Source organism: Anomaloglossus baeobatrachus, chromosome 4 (assembly GCF_048569485.1).
Source record: "Anomaloglossus baeobatrachus isolate aAnoBae1 chromosome 4, aAnoBae1.hap1, whole genome shotgun sequence".
Classification (NCBI taxonomy): domain Eukaryota; kingdom Metazoa; phylum Chordata; class Amphibia; order Anura; family Aromobatidae; genus Anomaloglossus; species Anomaloglossus baeobatrachus.
Window position 1 is genome coordinate 544037763 of NC_134356.1, and position 15523 is coordinate 544053285.

General features: G+C 44.0%; 1 protein-coding gene across 6 annotated transcripts in view; it reads right to left on the reverse strand.

The window, feature by feature from the left end:
- The window catches only part of AKAP13 (A-kinase anchoring protein 13), a 345810-nt gene that overhangs the window by 139422 nt on the left and 190865 nt on the right, over positions 1–15523 (reverse strand). For 5 of the 6 annotated variants that reach the window (XM_075345960.1, XM_075345958.1, XM_075345959.1 and 2 more), the window contains exons 7-8: positions 13201–15433; positions 9628–9701 (exon numbers count right to left, since the gene is read on the reverse strand). In XM_075345960.1, the coding sequence (XP_075202075.1) occupies positions 9628–9701; positions 13201–15433 (2307 nt within the window). The remainder of the gene's footprint in view (positions 1–9627; positions 9702–13200; positions 15434–15523) is intronic. The other variant, XM_075345957.1, reaches the window with a different exon arrangement.

A 15523-nucleotide genomic window follows, 5' to 3' on the forward strand; every position in this document is an offset into this window, starting at 1 on the left:
AGCCAAGCAGGAGGCGGCAGCAGCCAAGCAGGAGGCGGCAGCTGCCAAGCAGGAGGCGGCAGCAGCCAAGCAGGAGGCGGCAGCAGCCAAGCAGGAGACGGCAGCAGCCAAGCAGGAGACGGCAGCAGCCAAGCAGGAGACGGCAGCAGCCAAGCAGGAGACGGCAGCAGCCAAGCAGGAGACGGCAGCAGCCAAGCAGGAGACGGCAGCAGCCAAGCAGGAGACGGCAGCAGCCAAGCAGGAGACGGCAGCAGCCAAGCAGGAGACGGCAGCAGCCAAGCAGGAGACGGCAGCAGCCAAGCAGGAGACGGCAGCAGCCAAGCAGGAGACGGCAGCAGCCAAGCAGGAGGCGGCAGCAGCCAAGGAAAAGGAAGCAGCGGTAAGGCAAAAGGAGGAGATGCTGGGCAGGAAATAGAGCTGGAATGACAGAGACTTCAGATCTACCACAGCACTTAAGCCTCATTTGCCTAATTTCTTAGTAATGGAGGAAGAGACTAGCCATGTAAAGGTATTGCTGAACTAGTCTTTGAAAGAGCTACATGCACATAAATAGTTTGGGGTGTGAAACCCTGCTGACAGATTCATTCACTTTAACCCCTTCACAACATATGACATATTTATGTCACATACCGTGTCCTTGTCTTTGATGTGGGCTCACACGTTCTGTGTGTCACTATGATCCTCCCTTGAATGCCCCCTTGTAAGCCGGCATTCATAGGAGATCGTGATTTCTGCTATACAGAGCAGCGCTGAGCTCTATATAGAAGTGTGATGATGATCACAGCTTTAAGTTTCCTAAGAGGACTAGTAAAAACAGTGGGGGGAGGGGGAGTTTAAAAAAAAAAAAAAAAAAAAAAAAAAAGACAACCACGCCCCCTTCCCCACACGCAAATGTTCGAATCACCCCCCTTTTTTGCCCAATTGAAAATAAAACAATTAAAGGAAAATTTTATAATACACATTTGTTATTGCTGAGTTCAGAAATGTCCAATCTATAATAAATACAATAAAGTAGCAGTGTAATTAAAAAAAAAAAAAAAACAAAAGTTTTTTGGTCACCACAATATTAAAATAAAATAAGAAGCAAACAAAACATACCCCAAAATGGTATCTGTTAAAACATCAGCTTAGGGTGAAAAAAATTAGCCATCACTTAGCGCCATAGTATGAAAAATAAAAATGTTACAATTCTTGGAAAATGGAGCCAAAAGCAATTTTTTTTTTATACAAACTTCAGAATTTTAGGACACAAATGAAAAAATAAACTATCAATGTTTGACATCTACAAACTTGTACTGACCTGGAGAGTCATTATGCCCGGTCACTTTTCGTCAACATGGTAAATAATATAAAATAAAAAAAAAAAACCTATTATGGCATTGCACTTTTTTGCAAATTCAATGCACTTTGAATTTTTTTTCCCAATTTTCCAGTACCTTAAATGGTGACACTCAAAAGTACAACTCATCCCGCAAAAATAAGCTCGGCTATGTTGACAGAAAAATAAAATAAGTGATGGCTCTAGAGAGAAGGGAAAGAAAAAACAAAAACGTAAAAACGGAAAATGGGCGGGAAGTGAAGGGGTTATTTAAATGTTCTTTTAAGCCCATATGGATCTAAAACGAGGGCAATTAGTTATAAAATAGAGTTTTCAGTGACGTTGTGTGTTAAGCCTGCTTTACACCTTACAATTAAGCATACGATATCGTATGCAATGTGACACGCCCCCATCGTATGTGCGGCACGTTCAATTTGTTGACCGTGTCGCACAATCGATTAAAAGCTGTCACACGTACAGTACTTACCCGTCCATACGACCTCGATGTGGGCGGCGAACATCCACTTCCTGGAGTGGGAGGGACGTTCGGCGTCACAGCGACGTCACGCGGCCGCCGGCCAATAGAAGCGGAGGGGCGGAGCTGAGCGGGACGTAAACATCCCGCCCACCTCCTTCCTTCCGCATTGCCGGCGGGACGCAGGTAAGATCTGTTCATCGTTCCCGGGGTGTCACACACCGCGATGTGTGCTGCCTCGGGAACATTGAACAACCCAATGTGCAATTTTTAGGAAATGAACGACGTGTATGCGATGAACGGTTTTACGTTCAATCGCAGTCGCACGTAGCTGTCACACACTACAACACCACTAACTAAGCCGGATGTGCGTCACTTACGACGTGACCCCGCCGACACATCGTTAGATATGTTGTAGCGTGTAAAGCGGCCTTTATCCACCAAAGTTGCCCAATGTCTTATTTTATTGCATTATTTCCGGTCGTTTTAGACAGTACATTGATAGAGAAGCCTATACGCAGAATATAAAGCCTACACAAGCCAATATCCTGTAACGCAGAAAACAGGGGCTGGAAATGAGCATCTAGTATGAAAGAAAGGTCCTGGAATCCCCCTTCTGCGTGACGCCATTATACACATCACAATGGAATCCTTTGAAAAGCGAACACATACACGAGTCTGCTGAAGAATATCATTTTCCATTCACATGTAATAGAAATTCTGCCACCCTACATACAGGGCTTATTTTATAAGCAGTAAAATACGCAAAGATTAGGAAAAAAAAACACCCAAATTTACAAAACGAGGAGGTAAAATATACAAGCGTTGCATTCTCTGGAGGAGGAGAAGGTTTCACCATTGTATACAGTAAATTCCATTCTTATTTACGGTTATTATAAAGACTGGATTGATTTCACTTTTTTTTTTTTTTTTTTTTTAACTAAACCTTAGCAGCAAGAAACTTTGCTCAAACTTCAATAGCAAAGTTTTCCAATGGACAAGTCCAGGAAAGAAAAAAAAAAAAAATAATCGCAGAAGAAAGAGAATGAGTGCACTTAGAGCTCGGAGAAGGCGGCGTTCTACTTCTTCCCCCCCGCACCGCAGGACGGACTTTGTGGACAGGCAGCTGAAAATGACGGCTTCACGCATATAAAGTACAGATTGTGCTTGTGTTTTCTTATGAGATCTGTTTTTCCTTCGTTGCCAGAGAACAGAGAACATAAGTTAACACCCTGGTGTTAGTCACCGAAATTACCTCCAACAGGAGGAACCCAGGACTTGCAAGCGAGCAGACCGCGCAGGGATAACGTTCTCAAGGAGGAGGCCAACACAGCCCGTACATAGGACAACATTTTACAGCAATTGCTTTATAATTGTGGTCAACTATAAAAAAGCCAATAAGTTATAACAGTATGGTATAAGAGTAAAGCTAAAGATGGAAGCACACAGAAGAGTCATAGCCGTGTTGGTATAAGGTGCACTCCTTATAATGTACTCGATTCTAATTCATTACTGCATGTATATACAGGAAACTTTGTTCTATGTCTTATTGGGACATCCTCCTCTCCCAAGAACCTGTCGTTCCAATATCCCTGCCTGCAGGCTGTCTGTATATGTTAACATACCTCCTCAGTCAGGTTAAAAAGAAAATAAATCATACCCAAATTAAATAAGAACAGACCTAGGAACATGAAGAAAAGGCGATTGGGCTATATTAGGCTACTTTCACACATCAGGTTTTTGCCATCAGGTACAATCCGGAAAAAAACGGGTAAATCGGATCCGGTACCGCATCCTTTTTATCCCCATAGACTTGCATTGTAACCGGATTGTACCTGATGGCTTTGCGTTGCATCCGTTTTTTTCCGGATGCAGCAAAATTTATCAAAGCGGCGGCCGGAGGCAACGTATCTTGCAACGTTTTTTTGTCCGGCAAAAAAACCGCATCGCGCCGGATCCGGCGCGATACGGCGTGTTTTACAATGAAAGCCTATGGACGCCGGATCCGGCGCAATGCGGTAAAAAATGGATGCGGCTACCGGATCCGTTTTTGTAAACTGCGCATGCACCAAATTAATTAAAAAAGCTGATCCTTCAAAAAAAAGGACAAACCGGATGCAAAAACGGATGCAAACCGTATCCACCGGATCCGGTTTTGTACGCATCCGGCATAACGGATCCGTTACAAACCGGATCCGGTGGATACGGTTTGCATCCGTTTTTGCCGGATCCTTTGCATCAGGAAAAAAAAGGATTGTGCCTGAATGCAGAAAACTGATGTGTGAAAGTAGCCTTACACTCTCGCCTAAGGCCTTGTACCCACGTTGCTTTTTCATGCTTTTTTTCCTTGCTTGTTTTAATCACAGCATCCCAGCAAAGTCTATGAGAATCCTGACTTGCTGTGCACATGCTGCTTCTTTTCTTCATCGCTGTTTTTGTTCCTGAAAAAAGAAGCCGCATGACAGATGTTTCTGCATTTTTTCCTGCTTTTTTACCAATTGACTTCAATGGAGTCAGTAAAAAAAGATAAGAAAAACACATGTATAATGCACATGTTGAATTTGTTTGTGCGTTTTTTACATCACCGGGGTTCACTGCAACCATTTCCTCATCTCGCAGTCTTTACCGCAGGACCTTGCTGAAGGGAACCCCAGTGACGTCACAAGGTGAATAGAGTTCATGCCGGCAGATCTCCAGGGCTTCATGAAGATCCGCCGGCTTGAACACTGTTCACCTTGTGACATCACCAGGGTTCCCTGCACCTAGGCCACAGAGCCAGTGTCAGCAGACATTTCTCATCTTGCGCTCTTTACCGCGGGACCTTGCTGCAGGGAACTCCGGTGACGTAGGTGCCTTGATATGTGAGGCGATATGTACCTCAATAACCAGGAGTCATCATGGTGACGACCCAGGGTTACCATGGAAGCAATTGGGTACCTGTGATTACATTACAGAGACCCGATCACCAGGGAGAAGTAAGCAATTCCTCCACCTGCCTTCTGAATACTGTGATCACATAGTTCGCAGCATTTAGGGTGTTAAACTGCAGGGAGCGGCACGAGCACCGCTTCTGGCAGCGATAGCAGGGTCCAGCTGTAAGATCAGCTGGTAACCAGGTGGTGATCGTGAGGGTACAGCGCAGGAACCCCAACGAGCACTATGACTAAAAAGCGCACAAAATAAAGCATGGAAAAAAGCATGTGGGAAAAAAAGCAAATGCAATAAAAAACATGCGTTTTTCAGCTACTTTTTCCCTGCCAAAACATGCGTTTTTATGTGCAGATTTTCTGCACATAAAAACGCACCGTGGGCACAAAGCCTTAGACAAAATTAGGCTTTCACATATGCAGAGAGACTTTTTTTTTCCATTCTTTTATTCCATAAAAGAATGGAAGATACACCAGTCTTCATTACGGACATCACATTTTTGCTGTGAGAGGGGAAGAAGAGCCGCACGGGTGAGAGCATACTACAAATTTCTCAAGCTAAAACCAAGAAAATTATGAGTAAACAGTCTCTGGACCCTAGTCTAGCAGTCACACAAGTATTCTATAGCTGTCAGACGAGAGCGCTGCAAACTTCTTCCTAACTGCGGGCTGTCCTGATTAGTAGGCCCAATGCGGTGACAATCATGCAGAATGCTAAAAAGAAAATGTCATGCCAAGCTTCTTAATCAGAAAAGGTACTAGAGGATGCTGGCAGGTGAAAGGAGACTCAAGCTCTTATATGGCAGACACAGACCTCTGCTATGGCCGCGTGACCAGGCTCCAGCACATCTACTTGTTCAACTCTAAATGGCTGCTGGCTCAGCACTTTTGTGCTGGTTTCACATATACATATTTCTCAGTCCAAACGGACCGGCCCAGGTCTCCTAACCCCAACTCAACAATCTAAGAGGCATATGTGAAGCTACCAATTTTGGAACAGGAGACCCGTGGACAGGCCAGGTATCCTGTCCTGTGCTCAGGCAGTATGGTGAAATAAGGGTTTGTGAATAAAGTCCTAGAGTGAATTCACATGTGGATTGTAGAAACCTAGGCCAATGATGCAGAAACAACCCCATTCAGCCCAACAAATGTTTGCCAAAAATCTGCTGTGTGTGAATGTATTGTTGGAGAGAGAGAAATGTAATTCAAAGAAGTGATGGAAAAAGACAATGAAATACCCTTCTCGGATGTATCTGGCAGCACTGGCTCTAATGCATTACATCCGCAGTTTCTTAGCACTGGGTTCACACATTGCGTACTTGGTGCAAATCTTCTGCAGCATTTTGCAGTATAAGGAACTTGGATGAATTTTAACTTAATCTCAATTAGTGCTGCTTTTTTTTTTTTACATAAAAATTGGTGCTGAAATTTGCTTTTGTTGAAACTTTAAAATCCACAACACGACAATTTTGATTGCATAAAAGTGCAGTTTGATGTGGAGTTTACCCATTCAATTTTATGGAAACCCCCAATTTGCAGGTTAGTGGGAACCCATCATCAGGCTCGGGCAGCGTGAATCAGACTGACTGCGTGACAGCGGCTAGGTGTGTTTACTCTGAAGTGCGGTGACATTTCACAGCAGAAATAGTCCCCGGTAGGCCTGTGTGTCAGCGGCTCCTCCCTGCCCCGCGCTGGTGGACTAACAGGTCTCTCCCTATGCGTGTCTCTCTATGTGAGTACACAGGGAGACATGTCAGTCAAAGGAGAGTAGAGCTGGCTAGACATCAAGTATGTTCATTGTGAAACACCAGTAGGAGTAAAACATACCTGCCGGCAATTATGCAGCAAGTGTCTGATTCTCGATGCCCGTGGTTTGAGCAGCATGAATCTGATAATGCTGGCATTGCTCTGTTGCATTTTGGTATTTTTCACAACAAAAAATGGCCTTAAACTCATCAGTGTAGATATTCAAGGACTTTAATTACAGAAATGCAGCAGACTTCAGTCTAGAAAGGAGCATGAAAAACCATCACTAAATAGGAGTGTGAACAAAGAAAAGAACGAAGTGCAAAACTAAACACCTTTATATACACTACTCACAAAGCGTTAGGGATATTTGGCTTTCGAGTATAATTTCAGGATGACCATAAAATGCCCTCTAACCTTTTCAGGTGAACTTTGTGACCTTCTCTAAACTCTTGAATGCACGTTTCCAACAATGTTTCAGTACTTTTTGCAAATCTTGCTGTTCTTTAACAAGGAGCTTAACCCCTTCACGACCGGCCGATTTTTCGCTTTCCGGTTTTTTTTTTTCGCCATTCATTTTCTGAGAGACGTAACTTTTTTATTTTTCAGTCAATATGGTCATGTGAGGGCTCATTTTTTGCGGAACGAGCTGTACTATTAAATGAAACCACCAGTTTTACCATATAGTGTACTGGAAAACGGCAAAAAAATTCCAAATGCAGAAAAATTGCAAAAAAAGTGCGATAGCACTATGGTTTTTGAGATATTTTATTCACTGTGTTCACTATATGGTAAAATGTGTGGCTGCGATGCCTCAGGTCAGTGCGAGTTCATAGACACCAAACATGTATAGGTTTACTTTTATATAAGGTGTTAAAAAATTTTTTTAAAGTTTGTCCGAAAAAAGTGTTGCACGTTTTACGCCATATTCCGTGACCCGTAGCGTTCTCATTTTTCGGGATCTATGGCTCAGTGACGGCTTATTTTTTGCGTCTCGAGCTGGCGTTTTTAACGGTACCATTTTTGCGCAGATGCTACGTTTTGATCGACTCTTATTGCATTTTGCGCAAAAGTTGTGGTGACAAAAAAACGTCATTTTGGCGTTTGGAATTTTTTTTGACGCTACGCCGTATACTGATCAGATTAATTGATTTTATATTTTGATAGATTGGGCGTTTCTGAACGCGGCGATACCAAATGTGTGTATATTTTTTATTTTTTTAACCCTTTAATTTTCAATGGGGCGAATGGGGGTGATTTAAACTTTTAGGTTTGTTTTTTTTTTAATTTTTTAAAAAACTTTTTTTACATTTTTTTTTTATTTTACTAGTCCCCCTAGGGGGCTATTGCGATCAGCAGTCCGATCGCTCTGCACTATCTGCTGATCACAGCTACCTAGCTGTAAACAGCAGATACGCTCACTGTCTTTTTCACTGTGCAGCGGGCACAGCGAAAGAGAAAGCAAGTCATGTGTAGTACAGGAGTCATCACATGACCCTGTGCTACCATGACAACTATCGGAAGTCACGTGATTGCGTCACGTGACTTCCGGTATCGGGCGTTAAGTAAAAGTTTACCGCGATCGCGCTTATAATGGCGCTGTCACATATTGACAGCGCCATATAAGGGATTAAACGGCATGAGCAGATAACGATTCTGCTCGTGCCTAGAAGGCACACATCTCAGCTGTGAAAATCAGCTGAGATGTGCGCCGTTCGCAGCATGCTGCCGCCGGCAGACCGTGGGCAGTAACATTATGACCGCTAGGACGTAATTTTACTGCCCGCGGTCATTAAGGGGTTAATGGCAAAATTCACAACAGGCGTTTGATCCATGAATCGCCCAATAAATCTCGGGGATAAATTAGAATTGGTATTCTGTTCACATTTGGACATCATGAGACCAAGACGACACCTAAAAATTGATCAATAGCACCTCGCCATTGCGGGGCTTCAAGCAGGATATTCTCAAATGGAAGTGGCCACTGAGCTTAGTGTCACAGAGCGTCATTAGCAAGTTGCAACAGAGTTACAGAGAGACTGGAAGAGTCCCAGAAAGACAGAGGTGGACATTCCTTTGACCATATCACACATTGATGACCACTTCATTGCGAACAATGCCCTTCGGATAAGGATGATGAAAACCACACAACTCCAGGCACAGTAATGAAAGGTGAGAGGCACCCAAATGTCACGTCAGACCATTCAAAACCATTTAAACCAGCGTTGTCTGCGAGCTTGATAACCTGCTAGGGTACCTGACCACATCACCAGGAGGAGTCATTGTTTTGCTGTGCGAAGGACCAGTGGGCATCAGTGCTATTCATTGACGAAAGTTGATTCATGCTGAGCAGAAATGATGGCTACCAACAATGCTGGAAACATCAAGGAGAACACTATGGATCAGCCACAAGTGTCACTAGGCAAGCTTCAGGTGGTGGTGTTAGTGTGGGCCGGGATGTCTGGTCAATACAGAACTGCTCTACACTTTGTTTGTTGCACAGTGACAAGCCACTACTACTTGAATAACATCATTAACCCAGTTTTTGTGCCTGTGCATGAACAACACAGGTCTAATTTCACCTTCATGGGTGACAATGTGGAGCTCATTGAGGTTGCATTAGGGAACGGCTTCTGGAGACTGAGGCACCTCAAATGTAGTGGCCTGCACTTTCTCTAGACCTGAATTCCATAGAAAACCTTTGGGATCAGCTGAGTCGCCGTGTAGAGGCTTGAAACTCTGAACCCCAGAACCTCAATGACCTTCAAGAAGAGTGGGATGCCATGCCTCAGAAGATAACTCCACTTGTGAACAGCATGTGACGTCGTTATCAACATGTAATTGATAATCAAGGTCCCATGACAAGTTATTGAAACACTGACATTTGGGGAGTATAGCCACCACTGTTGTTGGCTTTTGTTTCAATAAATTGTTTGAGATGATGAAATCTCCATTACATGATTCTACTTAAACGCCCTATTTTCATGATGAAACATCACTGTAGCATGAACTTTTTACTTTTTCCATAAATGTCACCCGAAAGCTAAATATCCCTAACTTTTTGTAGTTTAATTCAGGACAAATATATTCGTGAATGGAAGGTTGAATCGTCTCTTTAACGCATAACAAATGTTTGCTAATTAGACCAAGACGTAACTCACCACTCCTGCTCTGGGGCTTAGCTGTAGTTTGCCAAAATCCACTTCATCATCTACTTTATTATCAAGACATTCTGCTGAAACACACAATGAACAGAATAAATAATAACACAAAACAGACCCACAAAACATATAGCCAATGTAGTAAGGATTCAATGCACCAGAACTTTCGGCTTTGTGGAGTCCTTAAGGAAAAAAAACAATTGTGTGCCCCCCTCAAAAAAAAACCAAAAAACTATTCAGATACTAGTTTTTACCAGTGTTTCTTCAGTCCTAGCATGACATGCAGTCTGCAGCTGTAATGAAAATCTGAGTTTTTAGAATAGCTAGAGAATCACCGGTAGTGAACACGCAACATACAGACTCCTAGGTATGTATCTGCCACTTGCTGCTTGTTCACACCCCTGAGAAGATACAATGTTGGCCAGTAGATCATTCATGTGGAGAGCTCAAAGGGGGGCATTTCACTAGACTAAGAATGAGAGGTATTAACCCCCCCCCCAAAAAAATGCCCATGGCAACTGACAATTTGCTGATGGATTCTATATAACGGAGGCTCAGACTTCGAGAGAAAAAAAAGTACCGTATGTACGTCACCAACATTACAGGAAAAATATATCTTTGTACAGTGTTCGGCTCTGTGCCCACGTGTGCGTATTGCATGCAGTTACACTGCGTATAGCACTGCAGCTTAACTGCATGCGTCCTGCGTCCCCAGCACAATCTATGAAGATTGTGCATAATCCATGCGCACGTTGCATTTTAGAATGCAGCGATTTGCATGCTGCCAAGTTGCTGCGTTCTAAAAAGCAACAAGTCCCTTATTCTATCCGCTTTGGATGCAGCTCCCGCTCTGTCTATGGTGGGGGCTGCTTCCAGAGTGCATGAAATCGGCTTTTTCACTGCATTCATTATGTAGTGTTTCTGCAGCGATGTGAAGTGCACGTGTGCTGTTCAAAGCGCTGCAGAAATTTCTGCAGGGACACAACGCAGTGTGGGCACATAGCCTCACCCAGTAGAGATAAAAAAAATTTGTTTGAAAGAACTGAGAGTCCTCAGTGGTTGATACATTTTAATGGCATAGAGCACATTAGTTTCGGGTCCAAAAACCTGCTGACAAATTCCCTATAAAGAGGACCTGTCATCAGGTCAAAAGTGGTCAGGTTTTGATTTTCTCTTCTTGCTGCTGCTCCCCTGATTATTCATTTTTTTCCTTTAAAGCAGTTTCCACTATTAGGACAACCCCTTCTGACTGCATGTTTCCCCCAGGTAAAATAATAAAGCCTATACTCTCCTCTCGTGCCAGCAATCTTCCGACGCTGATTGGATGTGAGGCTCGTGTGATGTCACAAACCCACACGAGCCCCGGGACCGCGATCTTGGATACTGCTGGAAGGACGCCAGTACGGGAGAGGAGTATAGGCTTTATTATTTTACCTGGGGAAAACATGTGTAATCAGAAGGGGCTGTCATAGTAGTGGACAACCCCTTTAACTCTGTCACACAGTTCAAGAGATATGTGCCTTTTTATTTGGTGCTAAATTTAATATTTGGTAAGGAGTAAGAGCAAAAGTGGACAGGTCCTCTTCAACCCGATCATTCTGTGCAGATATAATATCATGTTATCGGCAGCACATGTTCCCTTTACTGAGGTGGATGTGCTGCCGAGAACTAGGAATTTCAAGGCAGCTTCAAAATCATCACACTCAACAAACGAGTGTTTTGCTTCATAGGACGTCCACCAGCTCGTTTACATAACCCAATAGTCAGGAACGAGTTTTCCTATGAACACCCATTGCCCAATTATCAACCTGTCTAAATTGGCCTTTAAACTACATTCACATCCTATTGAAAGGTGTCGTCTGCCCCCTCAAGCCAAGGATATCAGTTGGATAGAAAACCATATTGTGATCCTAGTCCAAATGGATCTGACTACCATGGTTGTAGATACATACAATATATCTGAAGATTTATACACAACCTAAAAAGCAGAGGCGGGGGCCATTTATTTCAACCTACAATAATAATAATAATAATAATAATCTTCTGATCTTGGCGGAAAACCTCTGTTGTAAATTGCCTAAACTGTTGCAGCAATTCCAAAAAAAGCACCTCGCCCCGACCTGTGGGGAGTAACAAGCCCTGTTCAAAAGGAGACTGGTAACCACCTCCCCAATTATCACATAGTTTTGCGGTGACTTGTGTTTGCCCATTGAATGCTGGCATAAAATCACCACATGCCAGGAGGGAAGAACACTTAGCGGAAATCCTCAATACAATCATTTAACAAACTAGAGAATGATAAAGGATCCATTGTGCAGAGTTCTGCAGGGAGGCGTACTGTACAAAGACCCGACATAATGTGAGTGACGATAAGGAGCGCAGAAGTCAATGGGCACACAACAATTTAAATCTATCCAAACGGATGTTCTTTTTTTCTCTCATCACTCAATGTATGTTTGCATTGTATACATTCATGCACATGTGAAGACAACCGTATAGTACAGAGTGGTAAATGGGCAAAAGTGTTACTGTACCACTGCAGTCCATCACTTGGGGGACACAGAGAAAACATCTCATGTCGCCAAATAGCCTCAAATGTATTAGCAAAAACATGATAAGAAAATACCTAACATCAATTAGGAAGTAATAACTCCTGGGGCAATGTCTGTGGTGTGGGGAAGAGCTGTAGAAACACTGGTAAAATGCAAAAAAAAAATAGAATGATAATGCAGATGATGACATCAGTAGTAAGGTTACGTGTCTTCTATATTGCGCCTCTAATGAAAGCGTACAGACTGATGTGATAGGAGCGGTGCAGATAATTGTCTACAGAACAGTAGTCAGACCAGCCCGGCTAGAGAAAACTAGGAGCTAGCGGCAATTATCACAGCTCGGTGTCGGCTTTCAGCCACTCCTATACACAGCAGAAATGTCATCTTTTCCACTGCTGGCCGAGCAACAGGGAAGGAAGCCGAAAATACTACAGCCATTAACTATTTTGGGTCACAGCGATGCCAATAATACGTTTAATTATAATATGGAGGAGATTTATAGAAAGCAGAGCAGCGCTGTCATATTGTTAGGAGTACTGTCTGCCGGTTTATTGGGCGCGGGACGAGCCGTCCGGCCTACAGACAACAGAAGACTGGCAGGGTGACTGTTCTGGCACGCACCTTAAGCCAAGCTGAAAACCAATGTTAACTGTGTGGACTTTCTGCAAGTGTTGGAAGTATTGCCTATAGCAAGTGATTGGGTCACTTATCGTTTAGCAACTGGCCACTAGCCATAGGCAACACAGATGTCTAGATCTGTTACTGGAAACCCCTTTAAAAGTCTGGTCACCCTTGACGGCCGTATAACACGGAGGATGATTGCACCTCAAGGCCCGGACTGGCTGGTGGCTCTCCTAATCCGAGTGACGGTAGGTATTTCTACGTAGCTGTTACGCTAGGGTCAGGAGAGCCACCAACCATTCAGGCATTGCCATGCGATCATCCTTCATGTTATATAGCTGTCCGACTGCACATTTATATTATATAGTGATATAATAGTATAGGAAAACATGCAAATTACCAGAGACTAGTTCTGTGTCAGATATGCTGGGGCACAGGGTATCCTCCAAGTTCATGGACAAATCCAAACCAGAGTCGTCTTCTTTTAGGATGCGAGGACTTCCCTTTGGACCCTTTAAACAGTCCTCATTACTCTGAATGCTGGGAGACTGAAAGCTTTCCTTTCTTGGGACGTCTTGAGCTGGTCTGACCTCCGACATATACACATCTCCATTAGAACTTAATAATAGGACCTCTTCATCATCTGATAAGCAATCCACCTCCTTAGAGAACCGGTCCACCAGTGGCTCCTCATCTGTACCAAGAGACTTTTCAGAATCACTGAGGTCAGAGGAGGCAGTATCCTCAGTAGTATCTGACGAAGATTCACCATTTTGTAAAGTCTCCTCGGCTATAGGATGAAGTGATGCTCTCCGGACCTGCTCCACCTCCGGGTCATCCTCACCTTCATCCTTCTCTACATGTGACTCCTTTACAACTTCCTCTGACTCTTCCTTTTCAAGTGCATTTTCATTCTCTGTAGGGATCTTGTAATCCACATGATCAGCTAATTGTTCCCTGGGGTCTAATAGTGGTAAAATGACAGTGTTTACTTCTACATGCTCAGGGTGAATTTCACAGTGCTTCACACCCAGTTCACCATCTTCTTTGTCATTTGCACAGGTGAGCTCTCCGTGACCGGTGTTTGGCTCCTCGGTGGCCGTCACAGCAGCCTCCTGCATTTCAGTTCTTGCATCAATGAGAACTGAATCTCCGGCCAATACTTCCTGGTTTTTCAGGCAATCGTAATTATTAAACAGGGAGGGAGTGTCAAAGTCTGTGTGTGACTTGCTTTTCGCACATGGCAAAGTCTCATCTTCCTGCAGTGACAGAGATGGTCCAGCAGGTGGCAGCATTTCTTGTTTTTCAGGCTGCTGCTCCTCTTTTACGGCAGATGTTGCTGCATTCGTCAGTTCTGTATTGCATAGGACCGTGCCGGACTCGAAAGACAGAACGGCCTGTTCTTCCACAATGATTTCCGGTGAAGTAACAGAAATGGCTTTATTTTCGTTACTTTCCATTTTATGCTTTTTAGACATTGCACTGGGCTCTTGAGATAGTGCGGGATTGGAACAAGAACTGACTAATAATTCAGGATTGTCTGTAGTCATGCTGTGAAGAGGAGTAACAGGAACCTCTATACCCCTGTGTGTTTGGGCGCAGTCACGTGAGCCGAGCTCGCTCACCGCAGCTTCTGACAACACTTCCTTTTGAGGTTTTTTCTCTCTATTGTCTTGAGTCGGAGTAACAGCTGCATTTTCACCAGAAGTCACTTCCAGCTCCTCCAAGCTTGCACGTATTATTGATGCAGTCAGATGGTCGGCGATTGTCTCCACATCTTTTACACCATCATTAGCAGGATCTGAGCCCTTGGCTAGTAGCCCATCCACCACAGACAGGACGAGGCTATCAGCAAAGTGCTCCAAAGTTCTGTTCTGTGACATCATCTCACTTTTCTCATGTTTAGAGTCACACGTCTCACTACAAAGTAAAACATTCACCCCTTGTGTACTATATGATTGTCCTGCTTCAGGCGCCGCACTTGTCTCCTGTTGGCTCCAGCAGTCCCCAGAATTACTATTTCCAGAGTGATTGTCTTTATAGACAGACCCTGGAAGTGCTTCTATGGGGACGGCTTCCTGTTCACGACTCCCCCCAGTGTGACAAACCGTATCGGTGGTGCCTGAAGCACTAGTACAATAGCCAGACAATGACTGCCCCATGTCCACATTGATGTCTTGGGGAGGATCACCGACTCTGAGTGCAGCCTCCGCAGCTGGAGTGTCTCTCTGTGCTCCAGCTATCATTCCCTCAGCGTTATCACTACAGGACGGGGCCAAAACTATTCCAGTTGAAGTCATTCCAGTTTCCTCATTTGTATTTCCAGCGGAGAGATGATTTCCAGCAGCCGGTACCTCGGTGGAACAGCTCGGTATGAGCAGCTTTGTACCTGACGTGCTCTCAGTCTTTACAATGCATTCGGTCCCCTCCTCTTCCTCTTTGGGTACAACTTCTTGCCTGGAACTTGCAGCGCCTCCACCCCCAGTTTCCACCTCATTGTCAGATTTACCACAAGGCTTTGTATCTTTATCCTCTCCCTTACTCGCTTGTAAGTTCACAGTGATACCATCCTGGTGACGTGTAGCGGACGCCTTTTCAAATGATGGTTCCTGCTGAGATTTTACATCTGAGCCCTGTTAAACAAGAGAGAATACAATTAATCCTTTCATTCACCGGATAACTGCCCCCCCACACCTCAAAAAAACCCCAAAAAACCACAACAA